General features: G+C 42.2%; 1 protein-coding gene across 5 annotated transcripts in view; it reads right to left on the bottom strand.

Annotated features, from left to right (window-relative positions):
• The window catches only part of myo9aa (myosin IXAa), a 163,653-nt gene that overhangs the window by 76,105 nt on the left and 69,109 nt on the right, over window positions 1-18,439 (bottom strand). For all 5 annotated transcript variants that reach the window (XM_050042063.1, XM_050042094.1, XM_050042087.1 and 2 more), the window contains exons 3-4: window positions 3,487-3,581; window positions 3,342-3,404 (exon numbers count right to left, since the gene is read on the bottom strand). In XM_050042063.1, coding sequence (XP_049898020.1) covers window positions 3,342-3,404; window positions 3,487-3,581 — 158 coding nt within the window. The remainder of the gene's footprint in view (window positions 1-3,341; window positions 3,405-3,486; window positions 3,582-18,439) is intronic.

Here is an 18,439-nt window from a genome sequence, read left to right as displayed (position 1 = left end):
CATCCATCCATCCATCCTTCCTCCATCCATCTGTTCATCCATCCATCCATCATCCATCCTTCCTTCCTTCCTTCCTTCCTTCCATCCATCTTTCTATGTATCTATCCATCCATCCTTCTATGTATCTATCCATCCATTCATCCATCCATCCTTCCTTCCTCCCTTCCTTCCATCCATCCATCCATCCTTCCTTTCTTCCTTCCTTCCTTCCTTCCTTCCATCCATCCATCTTTCTATGTATCTATCATCCATCCTTCTATGTATCTATCATCCATCCTTCTATGTATCTATCCATCCATCCATCCTTCCTCCATCCATCCATCCATCCATCCATCTGTTCATCCATCCTTCCTCCATCCATCCATCTTTATATGTATCTATCCATCCATCCTTCTATGTATCTATCCATCCATTCATCCATCCATCCATCCATCCATCCATCCATCCATCCATCCATCCATCCATCCATCCATCCNTCTGTTCATCCATCCTTCCTCCATCCATCTGTTCATCCATCCATCCATCCTTCCTTCCATCTGTTCATCCATCCATCCATCATCCATCCTTCCATACTTCCTTCCTTCCTTCCTTCCATCCATCCATCCATCCTTCCTCCATCCATCCATCTGTTCATCCATCCTTCCTCCATCCATCTGTTCATCCATCCTTCCTCCATCCATCTGTTCATCCATCCATCCATCCTTCCTCCATCCATCTGTTCATTCATCCATCCATCATCCATCCATCCTTCCATCCTTCCTTCCTTCCTTCCTTCCTTCCTTCCTTCCTTCCTTCCTTCCTTCCTTCCATCCATCCTAGCCCTGTTAAGTCATTTTCACAGTTGATCTGGAACTTTTTGATCCACTGGCCAACTCTAGCCTGTGATAGGGTGGTTAGTAGCCTGTGGACCATTTAGGATACTCACAATGAAAAAAAGTTGATTCACATTGTGGACTTTTAATGTAAATAAGTTGCCAAAGTACATAAAAAACATCAAAGGGATCCAGAGGAGGAACCCCAGACCCCCTAGCAGAGGTCAAGGCTAGGCCCCAAATAAGCCCCCCTGACCTGTGTGGGGCTGCTGTGACTGGATTTGCCTCTTAGCATGAGTGAGAACAGCAAATGTCAAAAGGTTGAAAACATTCATTATATATACTAATATTTGTTTACTAATTGGCCCCTGGTGTCCTGTCAATTTGCAAAAGTTGGACAAAAGTTGAGTATCCCTGCTCTGATTGGTAGATTGATTTAATGGCGTCCAGAGGCATTTTGATCTACAGTTGTTTATAACACCCTTGGAAACTTAAAAATGAACTGAGTGGTTCAGGACTAACTCACAGTTGCATGATGTCAGGTTAGTTCATTAGTCCATAGTTAACAAGTAGGAAAACATCAGCACTATAAATTAAAAATAAAACTAAAGCAAATAACACAAATCAAAACTGTAAATGGAGAGAAAACTTTCTTAGATTCTTACTAATAGTAATAAAAAGGGTTTATTCTCTGTCCAACTGTGGTTTTAGCATGCCTTCAATTCGCATGTTTATAAACCAGCGTGCTATTTGACAGTTTGTCGGACTCAGAGACCAGTATCCAGCTAATTCCTGAGAGCCACAAAGCTAACGAGGCAAAAACTAGCAAAAAGAATCACAGCAGCTCTGGTTTGTTTGTGTGCTGGAGTGTGTGTGAATGTGTGTGTGCACTGACAGCATCGAGCTGCAGCAGGAAGGTTAAAGGTCAAAACTGTGCAGCAGCTGTGTGACCAGGGTCCTCCTGGAACACACACACACACACACACACACACACACACACACACACACACACACACATACATACAGGCCTTTAGGGTCCCAGAGTCAGCAATCCATCTCAATAAGATTTGGCTAACGCAGGGGGCCCACTGAGAGCCCCCCATGGAGAGGTTAACCCTCGCCACACTGTCCAGCCAGTCGCACACATTAGTGTCAGCTTCACTTAGAGCTCAGTTCACCTCATGAATCACACTTTGGCAAACTCAAACAAAAGGCTTTCTGAGTTAAATTCACGCACATGCACATTTTGTGCCAAAATTCAAACTTAATTTATTTTATACTTGATACTTGCTAGCACCATTTTATTTAAGCTATTAAATAAGGTTTTAAGTAAAGTTCAAATGTCACATATGATTGAGTCAACAAGTTGGACATTACCTAGTTTGTTGACATAACTGTCCATGTTTGGTACATTAAACATCATCTACATTAAAATCAGTGTTGATTTAATGTAGGTAAGAACAATTTTGAGGTACTTGTGCTTTACTTAAGTACTTCAATTTTATGCTTTTTTAGACTTCCACTCCACTACATTTCAGAGCAACATGTTGTACTTTTAACTCCCTTAACCCTTCATTTGAAGACACTAGCTACTTTGCAGATTCCTTTTAATAATACAAAATACAAATAAACTAATAAATTCTGATGTACTATTATAGATTAGGAAGCTGAGCAGTATATAAAGTGGCTGAAATGTGCTCCATCTTCAGCAGCTGCAACATTAGTGATGCTTACACAATAATGCATAACAAATTATAACAGAGTGTGACGATATAGATTATTCTGAGAGGGAATTTGACTTATAATTATAATTCTGTACTGTGATACTGTGAAACCTTGATATTTTCAAAGACGTTTATCGTAACGTGAAAATCTCATAGTGTTACAACCCTAGTCTGCGAAGCGTTTTTTTCTTTGGCGGAAAAACTGTGGCATGGCCCAACACTCACACGCAACATTCAGTGTCCGCTGGCCAAACTGCGCCTACAAACTGCCTTTGCTTTCTTTGTTGAGATAGTTTCTGACTGACATATCATACACCTCCGTATAGACAGTAGCTAAAGGAGTAGTGACGACACCAATGCCTGAAAACTTCCAAGATTTTCAGCTAGAAACGCTCGCAGCTGCCACCAGCTGAACCAGCTGAAAAAGACGCTCGCATTTGGAAAAACACACGTGAACACTGGTCCTGATAGGGTATTTTTATGTTGTAGTACTGCTACTTTTATTTAAGTACAAGATCTGAGTACTTCTTCCTCCACTGGTATATTATTACATGACGCTGGTGAGATAAGCACTGTGAAACTACATTTCACATAAGCAGCACAAGTTTGACTGATGCATACACAAGTGTGGCAGTGTGAATCTCAATAAGATGACGCTTTTTGAGAAGTTGTATGTGAGAAATGTGTAGGCCAACATTTGACAGTTTGTCGAATTTTTCTTAATATTTATTTACCTCAACATATTTGTCAATAAGTCCTTAAACTGCACTTTACAACTTGATCTGCTTTTCTGAGAAATGCTCACCGCTCATTGTGCTCCTGATAGACCAGCCTCGACTTCTCCAGCAGGTATTTCTCCACATATGCTCTAAAACAGTACAATAAAATGGTTAAATTTCAAATCATATTTCCTGTAGGAAAATGAAAAGCATTGGTCTGTGGTTCCTTACCCTCTCACGGTGCCGCTCTCCTGGTAGTTCACCTGAATGAACTTACCAAAGCGACTCGAGTTGTTATTGTGGGCTGTCTTTGCGTTCCCAAACGCCTGGAGGGGAAACAGAAGAGGACGTGGTTAGATGAAAACAAATACACACAAATAAATGTTAAGAGACCACATTATTACACATCCTAAACACAGGTTAGTGACATATGTTAGAGGTCAAGCTCTGAGTCGACGATAGGTGTGGATAATTTGTTTATGGGTCAAGCACACGGAGACTTTGGCCTGGTGCCAAACATTGTCTTGAAACACTGTCAGCCTGGACGGCGCAGAGCGAGCTTTTCCTCTTACATAGTTTCAAACAGCGTCAGTCCGAGACAGATTAATAACATGGTTTTAAGGATCCGTTCAAGTCAGAGTCAGACAAATTGCCAGAGTGGGGATGAAGGAGCTGGGGCCAGCAGGCCTCATGGAAAAAAGCTCCTCAGTGAGTAATGGGATCCATGTGGCCGTGTGGAACATGTGTAGTGGTTGTGCTTTAATAAGACGCTCCAGTATTTCCCCTCACAGCTCTGTTTATGTTGTATGGCTGCCTGGAGGGGAAGTAGTTTTTTGCCCTATATAAACCCTGCAGTTATTTGTAGCTCCGCCACAAGTAAACAAATTCCTCAGTGAATCACTTAGAGCTGCCCGAAGCCCTGCGTCTGTGGAATGGGAAAACACCCCTCTCTGACCCCACCCTTCACCAACGCCACTTGCTAACACACAGGCATGCTAGGAGAAGGCTAGTGCCAAGCTAGTGGGCCACAGTGACTACGTTTACATGCATGAAATATTCCGTTTTTTGTCCTTTTTCTAAAAAAGACAATATTCCTACTAAGCTGTTTACATGGCTAATGAAAATAAATATTCCACATGCAGCCTTGCATAATCCGAACCTATCGCTTATCATGTCAAAATATGGAAAAGTGGAATAGCTGTCGTTTGTGCCATTTTACTTTTTTTTTTTTCATTTTCAAAATTTTCCACCTGCTGCATGAACACAGCCTCCCTCCTTCATTCCTTCAACCGCCTTCTTGAAACAGTCAGTGTTACGATATTTGCGAATATCTAAAAACCTGCTGATATCCAAGTCCTTCACAATGTCAAAAAGTAGGTGTGGTTCTTCTTCGGACCACAAATGTGGGCTTTTCTTTTAGGTATGCATCTTTACCCCACAGCCTTACAAACTGTTGGCAAATTGGTTTGTGTACAACGCACAGGGCTGACCGTAACATGCAAGAGACCATGTGTCACAAACTACGGCAGACACCGTAATAGATTTTTAGAATATGCTGTATACATGACCACAGAATGCTCCTGAAACCTGAATAATACCAACATATCCCACATGTCTTAATTGAAAAATGCCACGTTCGGAATAAAGCATAATCCAAACAGAATGTGCTGTTTACACGACCCATCAAATTCGTAATATTGTCATATTTGGAATAATGGGGGAACATCAGTGAGCAGGTAAATGTGTCGACTGCAGGGCTTCAGGCTTATCCTAATGCAAAAATTTGCAGCTGAAACCAGAGTTCATTCATTGCTGAATTTCACTTGACTTTCTAAAACATCTTGGAATTTTGTGTCAGGAGGAACATGATTGGCTAGAAGTGTTACTGCAATGCAACACAGGAGAAACTACTATTACCGCCTCACAGTTGTATGCCTCTGGTAACCAATCAAGTTGCAGTCACTCTTTAGATTAATGTCTGTGAAAACATGGATGCTTCACACAGCTTTCCCCCGACAGCACAAAAGATCTATACAATCAGCACAGTTTCAAGGTGGGCACCCAAGATAAGTGTCACCGATGCAGTATTTGAACAACTGGGGTCGCATGGGGGGGCTGGAGCCTATCCCAGCTGACATAGGGTGAGAGGCAGGGTACACCCTGGACAGGTCACCAGACTATCACAGGGCTGACACATAGAGACAGACAACCATTCACACTCACATTCACACCTACGGACAATTTAGAGTCACCAATTAACCTGCATGTCTTTGGACTGTGGGAGGAAGCTGGAGTACCCGGAGAAAACCCACACTGACAGGCTCCCCCACATCGGGGTTCGGCAGGGGATGAGGTGACGATGCTAACCACTGTACCACCGTGCCACCCTATACCTGAGATATGACGTCGAGTAACGGGCAGAAAAGTGTTTTTGCAGAACATTATGATGTCACAGTGATGTTGCCCTTTGACCTTTGGGATACAAAATCAGCACTTCATCATGATGTCCTTTCAGACAAAAACATATTTTGTAAGGTCACAGTGACCCTGACCTTTGACCACCAAATACTAATCAGTTCATTCCTGAGTCCAAGTGGACGTTTGTGCCAAATTTGAGAAAATTACTCAAGGCCTTCTTAAGATTTGGCGTTCACAAGAATGAGAAGGATGTAATGTCACAGTGACCTTTAACCATCAAAATCTAACCAGTTCATCCTTGAGTTCAACTGGATGCTTGTGCCAAATTTGATGAAATTCCCAACTGCAAACAACAAGCCAAAGCTTCACAAGTCAAATCACTAGGGCAACCCAAAAGTGCTTCTTTTGCAAAGTGTCTCAGTCACAACATATACTTACAGGGTGACATATAGAGTGTCTAGGGAAGTCGTATGCAAAGGTTTAGAGAATTACACATTAATACTGCAGCCCTATGGGAAGATAAATCAGGACAAACATTCAGCAGAGAGAAAGTGCAAGTAAAAGTTCAAAAAAGCATCTTAAGGTTGAGATGATCTCTGTCCCGTTAAGTCTTCGGGGCAAAGATCATCACACCATAAAGATGCTTTGGGAATCAGGGCCTAGGACACTTAGGCCTCTCTACTACCGGCAGCTCCTAACTCAAAGAACTGGTTCACAGCAACAAACTCGCCCTTCGTTTATGACTCACTGAGCTGAAGGAATCATTATAATGGGCAGCCACTGTGGAAAAACATATTCAGCTCTGCAGTCTGGACAAAGAAAGTGCACACAAGGTCAAACTGAGGAACAGTGACAATATCGTTTCACATCCAGAAATGTGGGTTTTAAAATACAATGCCTGATGCATTCGATATTCCCAGAGGAGCTGGTATTCTATTCACCACTCCATCCGTCTGTGAACCGGCTAACCTGCCTGGTTCAGGAACTACGGGTCAGACGAGGACAGACAACCATCAGTCAGAGAACTTCCTGAACGGACAGCCAATGATAAGCAAGCACACATGACAACAACCTGCTCGCAGACATGTTGAGGAACTCGGGTCAGACGAGTCAGATATCGGACCTTTCAGTGTTTGCCCGACATTCAGCATTTTGTGTTGGGCCAGCAGGAAGCAGGATGTGGAAAAACTGAAATACTGAGAGCTGATTTATGTCCAGGCACCGTGTATTCCTCCACCTGGTCTGTGTAAAAAAAGACGCATAGTTACAGAAGACATTTTAACAGCCGACAGTTTGTATTCTCTCTAAACTTGGCAAGCTCCATATCAACGGCAATAAAACACAACAGAGGGGACGATACGTCACAGCTGACCTCTGGAGGGGAGGAAGTTTCCTACCAACATGGAGGGGAAACATATAAATACATACAAAATAAATAGACATAAATCACTACAGAGAGAGACTGCTGTCAGGTCACTGAACTAATAAGTCTCTGAATTCCATTGTTCGATTTCTAAGAATAAGAAAATATTTCAGCAGAAACATCTGTCATACCGTCCTCTCAACATCAGGAGCATTGACACTCCCTCTCTGCACAGCAACAGTAATCTATAACAACACGACGACGACAAAGACTCAATCAATCAGTAACAAACCTGTTACCGAAGGTGACGTCTTTTCACACGAAGTAACCTCAAATAGTTATTTATGCACTCTATTTTTTACCAGTTTTTCATACTGTATGATAGTATGGGCTCAAACATCACCATCTACAATCAGACATCTTTCATCCTTATACAATCAGGCACTGAAAATGGACAAAAACTTATTTAAAAGATACAATCTACTTAGCTTTGAGAGCTTTACTCTTTTGGTCTTCTCAATTAATACCTAGGAGCACAGTGAATGGAAGCTGTAAAATACCACATCGTAGATCTGTTCCTCAGTCTAGAGGTGCGGCATTTTAGGGCCTTGTAGCGTCTTCCAGAGGGCAGCAGTGTGAACATGATATGATACTGATAGCTGCGTATTTAAACACACTGTACTGTAAGGGCAAAAGCCCAACAAGGGACAAGAATTAAAAAATAGCAATGGCTCTAAACTCTCAGTGCAGCACATCAGTTTCAGTCTCTCTATTGGAACTATGTCAAATGTAATCGTCCCAAAAAACAAATAAATTCAGATTCAAATAGACCTGAATATAAAACAGACAAAAGAAAAGTCATGGTTCCAGTAAAAATATGTATCAGCTGCACTCTTGCTCTTTCCGCCTACGTAAACAGCCCACAACATTGCAAATTTGTTCTTGTACCTTCTCCTCCGGGAGTTGTCAAAAGTTATTCTGGGAAATCGAAGTCACTAACTTAAGCTCAAGTAGACAGGGCAGGTTGAGGTAAAGTGGAAAGACAATTTGTGTCTGAGGGTGGGTTTTTTTCAGCTTTCTAAAGATGACAAAGAGTCAAAGGGACACCACAGCTAAAGCTGTTTGTACAGACATGATTCGCACCACTTCAGCCACTCCAGTAGGTCAACAACATTATTCTTGGCTTCAGACCACAGACGGAGCCAAAGGCAGACCAATGACGGACTTGAGATGGTGCCAGCGTGTTCTGGGTGTAATGTGTCTTGTCTGCAGGCTCGGTCAAAGTCGTTCAGAGGAAGCACAGACAGAGAGGATGCCGCAAGGCTGATGTGATGTTTTTATAAGAAAAGCACTCAGTCGACCCTCATGTCAACAACTGTTCGGTTGTGCTGAATACTGTGGTCACTGTGAGAAAACCTTTTAGTTAGATGTCTTTCAGATGTGGCTCGAGTCATTTTGATACCAACACCAGTGTCAGAAATACCCCCAGAGCTGCCTAAAATACTGGATTGGGGGTCGACGAGTAAACATGTCAATGCACTGATCCAATACCACATAATTCATTAATAAACCTTAAAGTAGTTTTACACATAAATAAAACAGTAGTTTTCCCAGAAGTTAGTTCTTCTTTGTTGCTCTGAAACAGGAGCCTAGACAGCAAGTCTACAACTACTTTTAGAAAGCAGCAAAGAAAAATTGATTTCCGGTGAGTAATGTAACATAAGCTGTCAACAAAATGTCAGTAATGTGACAATATTTTACACAGAAAAGTCTCACCAGTAGAAAGACTACGTTAACAGTATGCAAGGCTTTAGTTTCGAGGGTGGCATTAGTGTTGCCAAGTTCAACACCAGCAATCAGATAAAAAATTTAAAGACACATCACATGATAGAGCATGACAAGTTCCCCAAAGCAAAAGAGAAAAAAATTGTAGCAGCAAATGTTGGAAACTGCAACAAAGGGGGGTGCCCAGTAGCTCACCTGGTAGAGCGGGCACCACATGTACAAAGGCCATGTCCTTGACGCAGCGACCCAGGTCCTTTGCTGCATGTTATCTTTGCTATTCGCTAGGCTAATTTATACAACATAAAATGCCATAGGCTCGTGCTAGTAACATTAGCATGTTATCTTTTATCTTTCGTTGCTGTTGTCCCTGACTTCATATGAGTAGGGGAAATGTCAGCTAGCAGCTAGGCTAATTCATACAATGTAAAATGCCTAGGCTGTGCTAAAAACGTTAGCATGTTGTATTGGTGGGGAAATGTGTCCAGATAAAGACAAGTGTTTGTCTGTGAATGCTGCGAGTTATAGTGAAGCTGATTTGTGTACTTGTGTTTGAAATTGTCGCTATTAAGCCATGTTTAATGTGTGTTTAATGTGTGTTTTGAATCAACTAAACTTTACAGCATTTCACAGAAACCTCCACCGCTGACTAGCGTTTTGGAGGTGTAACTGCAGAGCGACACAGACACACAACCGCACAAGTCTCTGTATAGAACTGACGCACAACCATAAATCCTGCTTAATGCCATCTTATCAATTACACGCACAAGGCCAAAAAATACTGTTAAAGAAACCGCCACAAAGACAGCCCAAAAGTGAAAAAGATAAGGAACAAAATTGTCAAACTTATTGTTCTGAATTACCAAAACATGGGATTTTTAGTGCTTAATGTATCAGTTCAGTACACTGTATCAGCCGCTAGGCAAATTAGGGTATCAGAATCAGTATAAGAAAAGGAATAAATGGTATTGGAACATCTTCAGTTGTCGCTTTCAAAAATCAATTATCTTTTAGTTTGTGAGAAGGTGAACTCAGGACACACTGATACTGTTTTTCTTCTTCCCTCATACTCAATCTGATTCCTTCACTCTGTCTACTGAACAATACCAGCTCTTTCTTTCCAGCTTAAAAATAAGATGTACAGAGTCACAGATCTCTACCAGGAAATAATGTAATATAAAATGAATGTTGGTTTTCTAGGAAATCACTTAGACCTCCAGCTCCGCCTCATCCAGAGGCAATCAGTTCAGATTCTTTTAATGCTTCTGACTGTAGTGAGGTAATTAGCTCTTTGTCTGCCTTTGTATGCTCTGACTCATGCAGTGTTGAGCAGAGACACATGGCTTTTAATCATATGAGGATGACTTCATTAGCAGCTTCTTGAGGAGAAGAGAGGAGAGTGGAAACAGGAAAGCAGGCCGTCGTCCTGGGTCACGCCAGGCGCTTGGATAGAGAGCGCAGACAAAAAGCTGCTCGGTTTAACCCACAAAGGAATTTATCTTTCAGTAAGTCATCAACTGCTTGGGGGTTACAAATGAATTTCCATGCTGGGTTGTGTTCAGAGGTCATATGACTCCACGGTCCCAAACGCCACAGAGAAATGCTTTGTCTGAATTTCAAAGTCACTTAAATGAGCCATGAGATAAAAACAGCATTCTTCTGACTACAAATTGATTTAGGAAATTGTAACCAAATTTTTAGCATTCCATCCCCGACAGTAGCAACGAGGCATCTGTGTGACTCAGTGGCTACTCAGAGGCATAGCTCATTTAACCTCCGTAGATTCATATCCTTTTCCGAGCCTGTTAGTGAAGCGAGTCATCCACCACAGTATGCGGACAGGATATCAACAATAGAGTGAAAGGGCAAGTGACTCGGCCCTACATGTATCATCGTTATGTCACAGCGTGTGTGGGCAGATAACGTTCTCCAGAGGCTAATTTGCGACCATGCCCCTTGTAATCTCACACCTAAGGTCGTGCTGACCAGAGCGGGCTGAGGTCACTGTGGTTGTTTAGTCACAGGGGGATCTGCAGTCATGGTTCCCAGCTGGGTGAAAGCACGGTGGGATGTGGGTTCTGGCACTGGCTGTCTCTGTAAAAACAGGGTTTGAGGTAGGATGTGTGCAGGTTTAACCGTCAGTATAAAACATTTAAAGGGCTTTCTACTCCGTGCAACAGGAGCAATGAATATATATGAGCTTGTTTTTGTGATTCAGCCATTTTAAAAAAAGGTACCAATGTTTGGTTGTGAGCTCGGTTTAAAAGATCAGGCCATCTGTAACAACGTCAGAGGAGCTGTCTGCCATAATTCTTAGTAAGCTCATCATCACTCGGCCTCAAACGCCCCTGGGAGCAGATCTGATGGTCCACTGAAATTAGCAATGTAGACGTCAAGCCTGACAGGTCGTGCAGCTCTGACAAGAGGCGTCACGCTTGGATGAACTGCCATAAACCTCAGACCCCTTTTGTTTTTCGTTTCTGACAACTGTTGTGTCCGAGAGAATTTCAGCTTTAAGGTTTAATACAACTGTAGTCACATCTGTTTATACTGCTTAATTCTGTGCGTGTATACTAATGTCAGAGCGTGTGGTGACTGTGTTTGTATAAAGTCTGACATTACTCATGCTACAAAAATAAACAGGTTAAAACCACTTCCATCCCCAATACACAGCGTCTCATGAAATAAAACTTAATGTAGACCAGCGACTGTCAATTTTTTAACCTAAAAAGACAACCATGCTGCACCAAGTCTTTTTCATAACATATTACACATTTAAATTGTTGTCTTCATGCCGTTACAACAAAAAAAAATATTGCTTGTTTTTAAGAAATATGTTAATTTTGTATAACAAAGGGAACATCTTGTAATATAATCAAATAAAGTGATATGTGATAATCACTCTCTTACAGAAACTGAATTATTTGGTACAGTATAATAACAAGTAAATACGCCACTACGTAAAACATTATACAGTTAGAATGTGAAACTGATCTCATTAAAAAAAGATGGAGTGCGATTTCTTTGTACAGAGCTGGGTAGCCCTTTCCCCTTTACAGTGGCCCCTTTAGGCCCCGATCACACAGAAAGCATTTTTAGCAGCTGGAGGCGGCTTTTACGTTGCTATGCGCCTCACATTTCTGCGCTCTAGACGTCTGGTGTTTTTGCTGGAGCAAGTTTGAAAAAACTTCAACTCCACCACATAATCTCCGCTTTGTTCCCATCGTCCAATCGGATGATTTGAGAGGCGGGCCTTCTGTGGTGGTCACGACAACAAATTTACAATCTACAAACAATGGAGGAGAAACTCATGGTGCTAGGTCACTTGGCAGGATCAATGGACTCCCTGTAGTTAGTATTCATTTTTGTTATGCTAGGCCTGACGATACACAGCAGGTTGTCAAACTGCCCCAGAGTCATCCTAAAATATGTCTGGAAACAGCCATCATGGAGGTGAAGCTCCTGGACCAACCGGTGGTACTCCCCATGATCCACCCTCTTTTTTAGGGTCTCATATACCCACACAGATCTCCAACAAACTATTCGCTGACAGCCTCTCACCCTCGACCAGAGCTAAAGCAAGTCCCCTCTGCCTGAACATTTTAGTAGCAAGTGTTTTTTTTGTTGTTGTTTTTGGGGTTTTTTTACTAGTTCTACATTATTCTGCCTCGCCATTCTGTATAGAAGGTACGATCGCTGAATGGGGGGACAAAGATGTCTCTTCTTTAAGTCGGCAGCAAATGTAGTAACAGCAGGAGGGGACAAGTGTCACATATTGATGGTGTATTGTGTGTGCAACCCACCGCTGTGACACTTTAAAAGCAGCTAGAAGCAGTTAGCAGCTAACTAGAAGAAGAGGAAGAGCAACTGAAAATGAGCTCTTTACCCCTGGAGCGGAGGGTGGGATCAACCATCATGTAACAGAGAGATGGCAAATGATTGTTATTGCAATGTTATGCCATTGCTATTGTTTAGAATGTGCTGACCAACATTTATGTTATATGTCACACAACAGGCCGACGCTGTTGAGTTACTCTGTTGAGCAGCACTTTGTCGGCATTGTTTGGTTCTGTGTAAAAATACAAAGCTGGCGTGATGAAGGGTCTTCACTGCAGCCTCATTGTGGGATCTCGGTTTAAAAAGGACAAGTTTTTATGCTAAGCTAAGCTAACCAGATGGTGGCTGCAGCCTTAATTTTGATGGACAGACACATTCCACCACTGCAAACAAGACCTGCTTGTTTGTTTGTATCTGTCTTTATCTTATGCAGTTTTACGGCTGGTTGAAAAATATTTTAGCTGGTAATTTTTTTCAGTTTATCAGCCACTGGCAGATAGATCAAAAAGTTCATTTTGGACCCTGGACGTGAGAGCGGTTTCCATCTTCTCGTCATACTTTCCATCGAAAAGCCAATAAGTGCATTTCCCAAACTGTGAATCACTGGACAACAACAAGTATGAGCGAGACTGACAGAGAGATGGAGAAAGAACAATGAGAGAGAAAACAAGAAAAACCTAATTAGAAAAAGCAGTGGCCTTTTGATCAGTGCAATGGCTGGCTAAAGTATTTGGCTCAATCAGAAAGTCCTCCTGAGCGAGTAAGAAGGAAGTGAACATTAGTCACAGGGATGGAGATGAAAGCCAGGCCTAATAGAAAAATAATCACAGATCTCCAGGACTCCTCAGCTATCACAGACATCTCTCATATAACATAAACCTCTCCGAGTTAAGGATGAGTGCGGAGAAGAAGCCACATTCCTAAGTTACAAAGGCCCCTCAGACAGAAGCAAACTTTCAGAAACCTCTAAATTAGTGAACTCATTTCCCATGCTGTTCCACAAACTGCAGGCCTTTGTATGAATCCTGGAAGAGGAGCGTTTTCTTATCCCCAGGCTGTGCAGTTTGAGACTAGACCGTATACTGTAGGATATGCATATCTGAATGGATCTATTTCCCATGTTTACTGATAAAGATCTAAAAGGTATAGACTGACTTAAACGGTCTGTGTGGAGGATTTAGGGGAATATACTGAACATGATTAGTATGTTTTCTTTAGTGTATAATCACCTGAAAATATAGGGAACAGGTCCTTGTCCTTGTTGTGTTGCATTGCCATGTTTCTACAGTAGAAAAACAGTACAGAAGACACGCATGTCCCAACGTCCAGTGGAGTGGGTGCTGGACCAAAGAATGGTGGTAATACTAACTAATGGGGGGGACATGATTTGTATATTCTAGACCAGAAATATAGGCTAGAAAAAGACTGGCAACCGCTACATTTTTACCAATTGTGGATTACGGTGATTTGTTATACATGATCTGCACATTGTTTGCACATGTATATACTGCATATCATAGTGTACTGAGATTTGTTACAAAATTGTAAAGCCCTCACTCATCACTGTATGCTTTATTCCAGGGCTGGTCGGCCATCTTTGACCTCTCGTAGGCTCAGGCACTGGCATTTGTTCATTTATAAAGCCATACTGGGTAAACGCAAAAGTTGTGATGTATATAAACAGACTTGATGGGAGAAACTTTGACCCATGCTTGCAAACATTTTGGAGATGGGAATATGGAAATGCAGATTGTATGGTGGAAGGTGATTGTAGAAATTGTCAAATATTTTTTTTGTGCACACCATTTTTGGTTTTTGTTCGGACATATATTTTTAGTATGGATCCATTTGTTTTGGAGAGGAAGAGACCTCTACAGATAGTTCAACTCCAGGTAAAAACCTCCTGAACAATGAACATTGAAGGAATTCTAACCGGGAGAAGTTTCAGCTGGTTGCAGTTTGCTATTCTCACCAGTAGATGTCACTAAATCCCCCTAAATCTTACACACTGTTCCTTTTAACCAAGATAATCTCATTCTAAATTAGCCTAAAGAGAAGATATTAACATTTGCAATAATCACTGTTAGCTGCAGCATGATGAGTACCAGACAAAATTCTGTATATCCCAAAAAGTCGAGAACACAGAGCAGAAAGCACTTTCCAGGAACACAGGAAGGACCCTTATTTATTGTTTGTGCTCAGCGATGGATTTTGCAAAGACTTAATAAGCCTCAGGAAAACGTTCCCAGAGTGAAACTCTAACTGAAAACATAAAACACTAAAATCCAATGAAACAATAAAACACACGGAAATTAGAGCAACGTTTGCATCACCACACTGTTTAACATTTACACAAATTAAGCTAAATGGTGCATTAAGATCTGGACTGAAGGAGTCAACAGACCTGATCCACATTCTTCCTCATTTTGAGAGAAATTTTGAGAAAACGCTGCTGATTTGGCCAAAACGTCTCCCTGTACTGTTCGTGGGTGGCAGAGTGTTTACTTGTTTTCCTCACTAAGTGAGTCAGCGCGGCGAGCTGCCCGGTCATTCTTTATTTGCAATAAAGATGTGTGTGCATGTGTGTGTGTGTGTGTGTGTGTGGTCGACTTCCTCTGACTGTGTCCCTCTGGCATCTGATCCCTGCTTTATTTGTGTTTCTTCTGATTTCACTTTCTCTCACTCACTCTCTCTCACACATCACGGATACCAGCGGACAAACAAACACCAGGACATACAACTGCTGCTGGAACTGAAATCCTAATATTTTTATTTTAGTAACCACAGCTCATTATACCTGTGGTTAGAGGGTCAAGTACTTCAAAACAAACATGAGATTACAGTGTCGTCATGGTGAAGTGTTCAACGGGAACCGAGAGCAGAACAGAAACATAATGAAAAGCTGAGAGAGAGCAGATGAATGCCTCAAAGAACAACTAACTCAAAACAACAACAACAAAAAAACTTTACTCCATTTTCAAACATAATGATGCATCAACACATTAATTACTAACTGCAAATGCTACAGAGGTAGAGCGGGTCGTCCACCAATCAGAAGATCGGAGGCTCGATCCCCGGCTCCTCCAGCATCCTTGGGCAAGATACTGAACCCCAAACTGCTTCCTATGGCTGTTCCATCGGTGTGTGAGTGTGGGGCTGGAGCCTATCCCTGCTGACACTGGGCGAGAGGCGGGGTTCACCCTGGACAGGTCACCAGACTATCACAGGGCTGACACATAGAGACAGACAACCATTCACACTCACATTCACACCTACGGACAATTTAGAGTCACTAATTAACCTGCATGTCTTTGCACTGTGGGAGGAAGCTGGAGTATCTGGAGGAAACCCACACTGACACGGGGAGAACGTGCAAACTCCACACAGAAGGGCTCCTCTACCTCAGGGTTCGAACCAGGAACCCTCTTCCTGTTAGGCAACAATGCTAACAGCTGTACCACTGTGCCACCGATCCAAAATCTTATTATAGAAAAATAATAGTTCTTAAATCCAAACTGAATTCAGTGTTTCACACCTGTTGTTGCCATTCCTGATAAATGTTTTATTCCTTTCACTTCACTTTCAGTTTGATCTGTCTGCATAAACTCAGTCTTGCAAAGGGTTATGTACGGTGGCCAAGACATTTCAAACTGACTGCATGTCCAAAACACTTTGCAAATACACAAAACAAAAGCACATTAACGTCAAAGAAAAATACAAAACCCGACTGTTATTGCCGGTGAACTATTAAGCCCCGCTCCCACCCACACTTTCCATATGGTACCTTTGGATTCAAAAGTAACCCTTCAGACTGAGACCCTAGGTCCGTTTAGTATGAACAGTGGTTACAGCCCTGAGCAGAGTGACCGTCCTCTATTGACCAATCAGACTGCAGTGTTCATAGCTCCACCTTTTAGTACCAGATCTGTGTGCTAGGTACCCCAACAGAGGGGGGACCAAAAATGGGGATGAGACTTTCAAAATGTCTCAGCCACCGTAGTCATGGGTACATGGCAGCTAAGTGTACTAATACATTTCCTATCACATACATGGAGCCAATAAGGGCAAATACCTCAGGTGAGGAACTCTTATTAACACTGACACAGATTTATTTAAGAGACATTCACATACTGTCTTATTGCTGTTTTCCAGTGTAACTCAGTGCGAATCATTAGTATGCAGGTGAAGTGTGGAGATATGAGACTCAGCTAAATTGAAGGTTAGTCGTCTTTGTTTTGAAGTTCCCATCGGCACTGAATTCCCCCTGACAGCAAACACACACACATGCAAAGAGCTGATGCTCGACAACAGCAGAGATACAGCAGCACACAGATCTGGTCATGTATACGGGGAGAGAATGAAAATTTGTGTGTGCTCGTGTGTGTGCTCTGTAAAACACAGCTAAAATTAGAGATGTTGATGACTGGGCTCAGCTGTACGTGTGGCCACATGCAGGGAGGTGACATTTCAACACAACTGGAAGCTGAAATGGGAAATTAAGACTCACACTGGGCCTTTCCTAGTCCCAGCAGCTCAGGATCCACAGCAGATCAGATAATAAAAGTTAATGCATGCATGTTTGTGTTTCTGCCCTGTGGAGATGAGCAGACTGGACAAATAAGTAATTAAAAACCAAGAGGTGAAACAATCCATCATAGCATTGCCGAATTGGGATGGCATGGTGGTACAGTGGTTAATATTGTCGCCTCGACGCAAGAGTGTTCCTAGTTCGAACCCTGAGGTGGGGGTTTGAACCCCAGGTGGAGCAGCCCTTCTGTGTGGAGTTTGCATGTTCTCCCTGTGTCAGTGTGGGTTTCCTCCAGGTACTCCAGCTTCCTCCCACAGTCCAAAGACATGCAGGTTAATTAGTGACTCTAAATTGTCCGTAGGTGTGAATGTGAGTGTGAATGGTTGTCTGTCTCAATGTGTCAGCCCTGTGATAGTCTGGTGACCTGTCCAGGGTGAACCCCGCCTCTCGCCCAATGTCAGCTGGGATAGACTAAACCTCCCCTGCGACCCCCAACAGGATAAGCGGTTACTGAAAATGGTACCTAGTCGGTGTGCTGTGTACTCCTGGGGATGTTTTGGTCCCCAGATTTAGCTGCAGAGTGAACACTCTTGACTTTATCGCTACTCTTTGGTACAGTCAGCTGCAGACAGGATGCAGCGGCCCGGAGGAAGAGAGGCTTTGCACTGTAAGGCTCCGACATAACATTATCTTCTCTCTTCTGCTTAGAAGTGGTGAATGTACAGCTCACAGCAACTTAACACTAACTTTTGTTTGATATCTAGTGTCAACAAAAAATGTTGTACATTTCGTTAGCGCAGTTAGCTTGTTTACTATGTCATGAATGTGTACTGCCACACTGAATGTCCTGCTGAGCCTCATTCAATCTCTCAAACTCCGTATGGAAAAAATCAAATAGTCGAATGTTCGTATTGAACAACCAAATCTGATTCGACTGCCATCAATATTTCCACCTTCACCTAAAGCTTTTCTCTGATCTTCTCCACAATCTCTCCAACTACTCTGAGTCAAACTAATGCACAAAATTAAATTGTCTTTTTTTTTTTTAAACACTTTGCTAATATTGTGGAGTTTTGGGGCAGTCCCATCATATCAGTTGACTTATTATACTGTATTTTCACAAGAGAAGAAGAGTTTTAAAATACCAAGTTTAGCCCTTCATGTTCAGCTTTGTGTCCATGTCTGATTTCGAATGTTTACTCCCACATTTTATTTGAAATTCAAATATTAATTTCTATTTTCCATTTCTCTTTGAT

Source organism: Epinephelus moara, chromosome 1, assembly GCF_006386435.1.
Source record: "Epinephelus moara isolate mb chromosome 1, YSFRI_EMoa_1.0, whole genome shotgun sequence".
Taxonomy (NCBI): Eukaryota; Metazoa; Chordata; class Actinopteri; order Perciformes; family Serranidae; genus Epinephelus; species Epinephelus moara.
The sequence above is the reverse complement of the archived record's forward strand: the minus strand, read 5'-3'. Positions and strand labels throughout refer to the sequence as shown.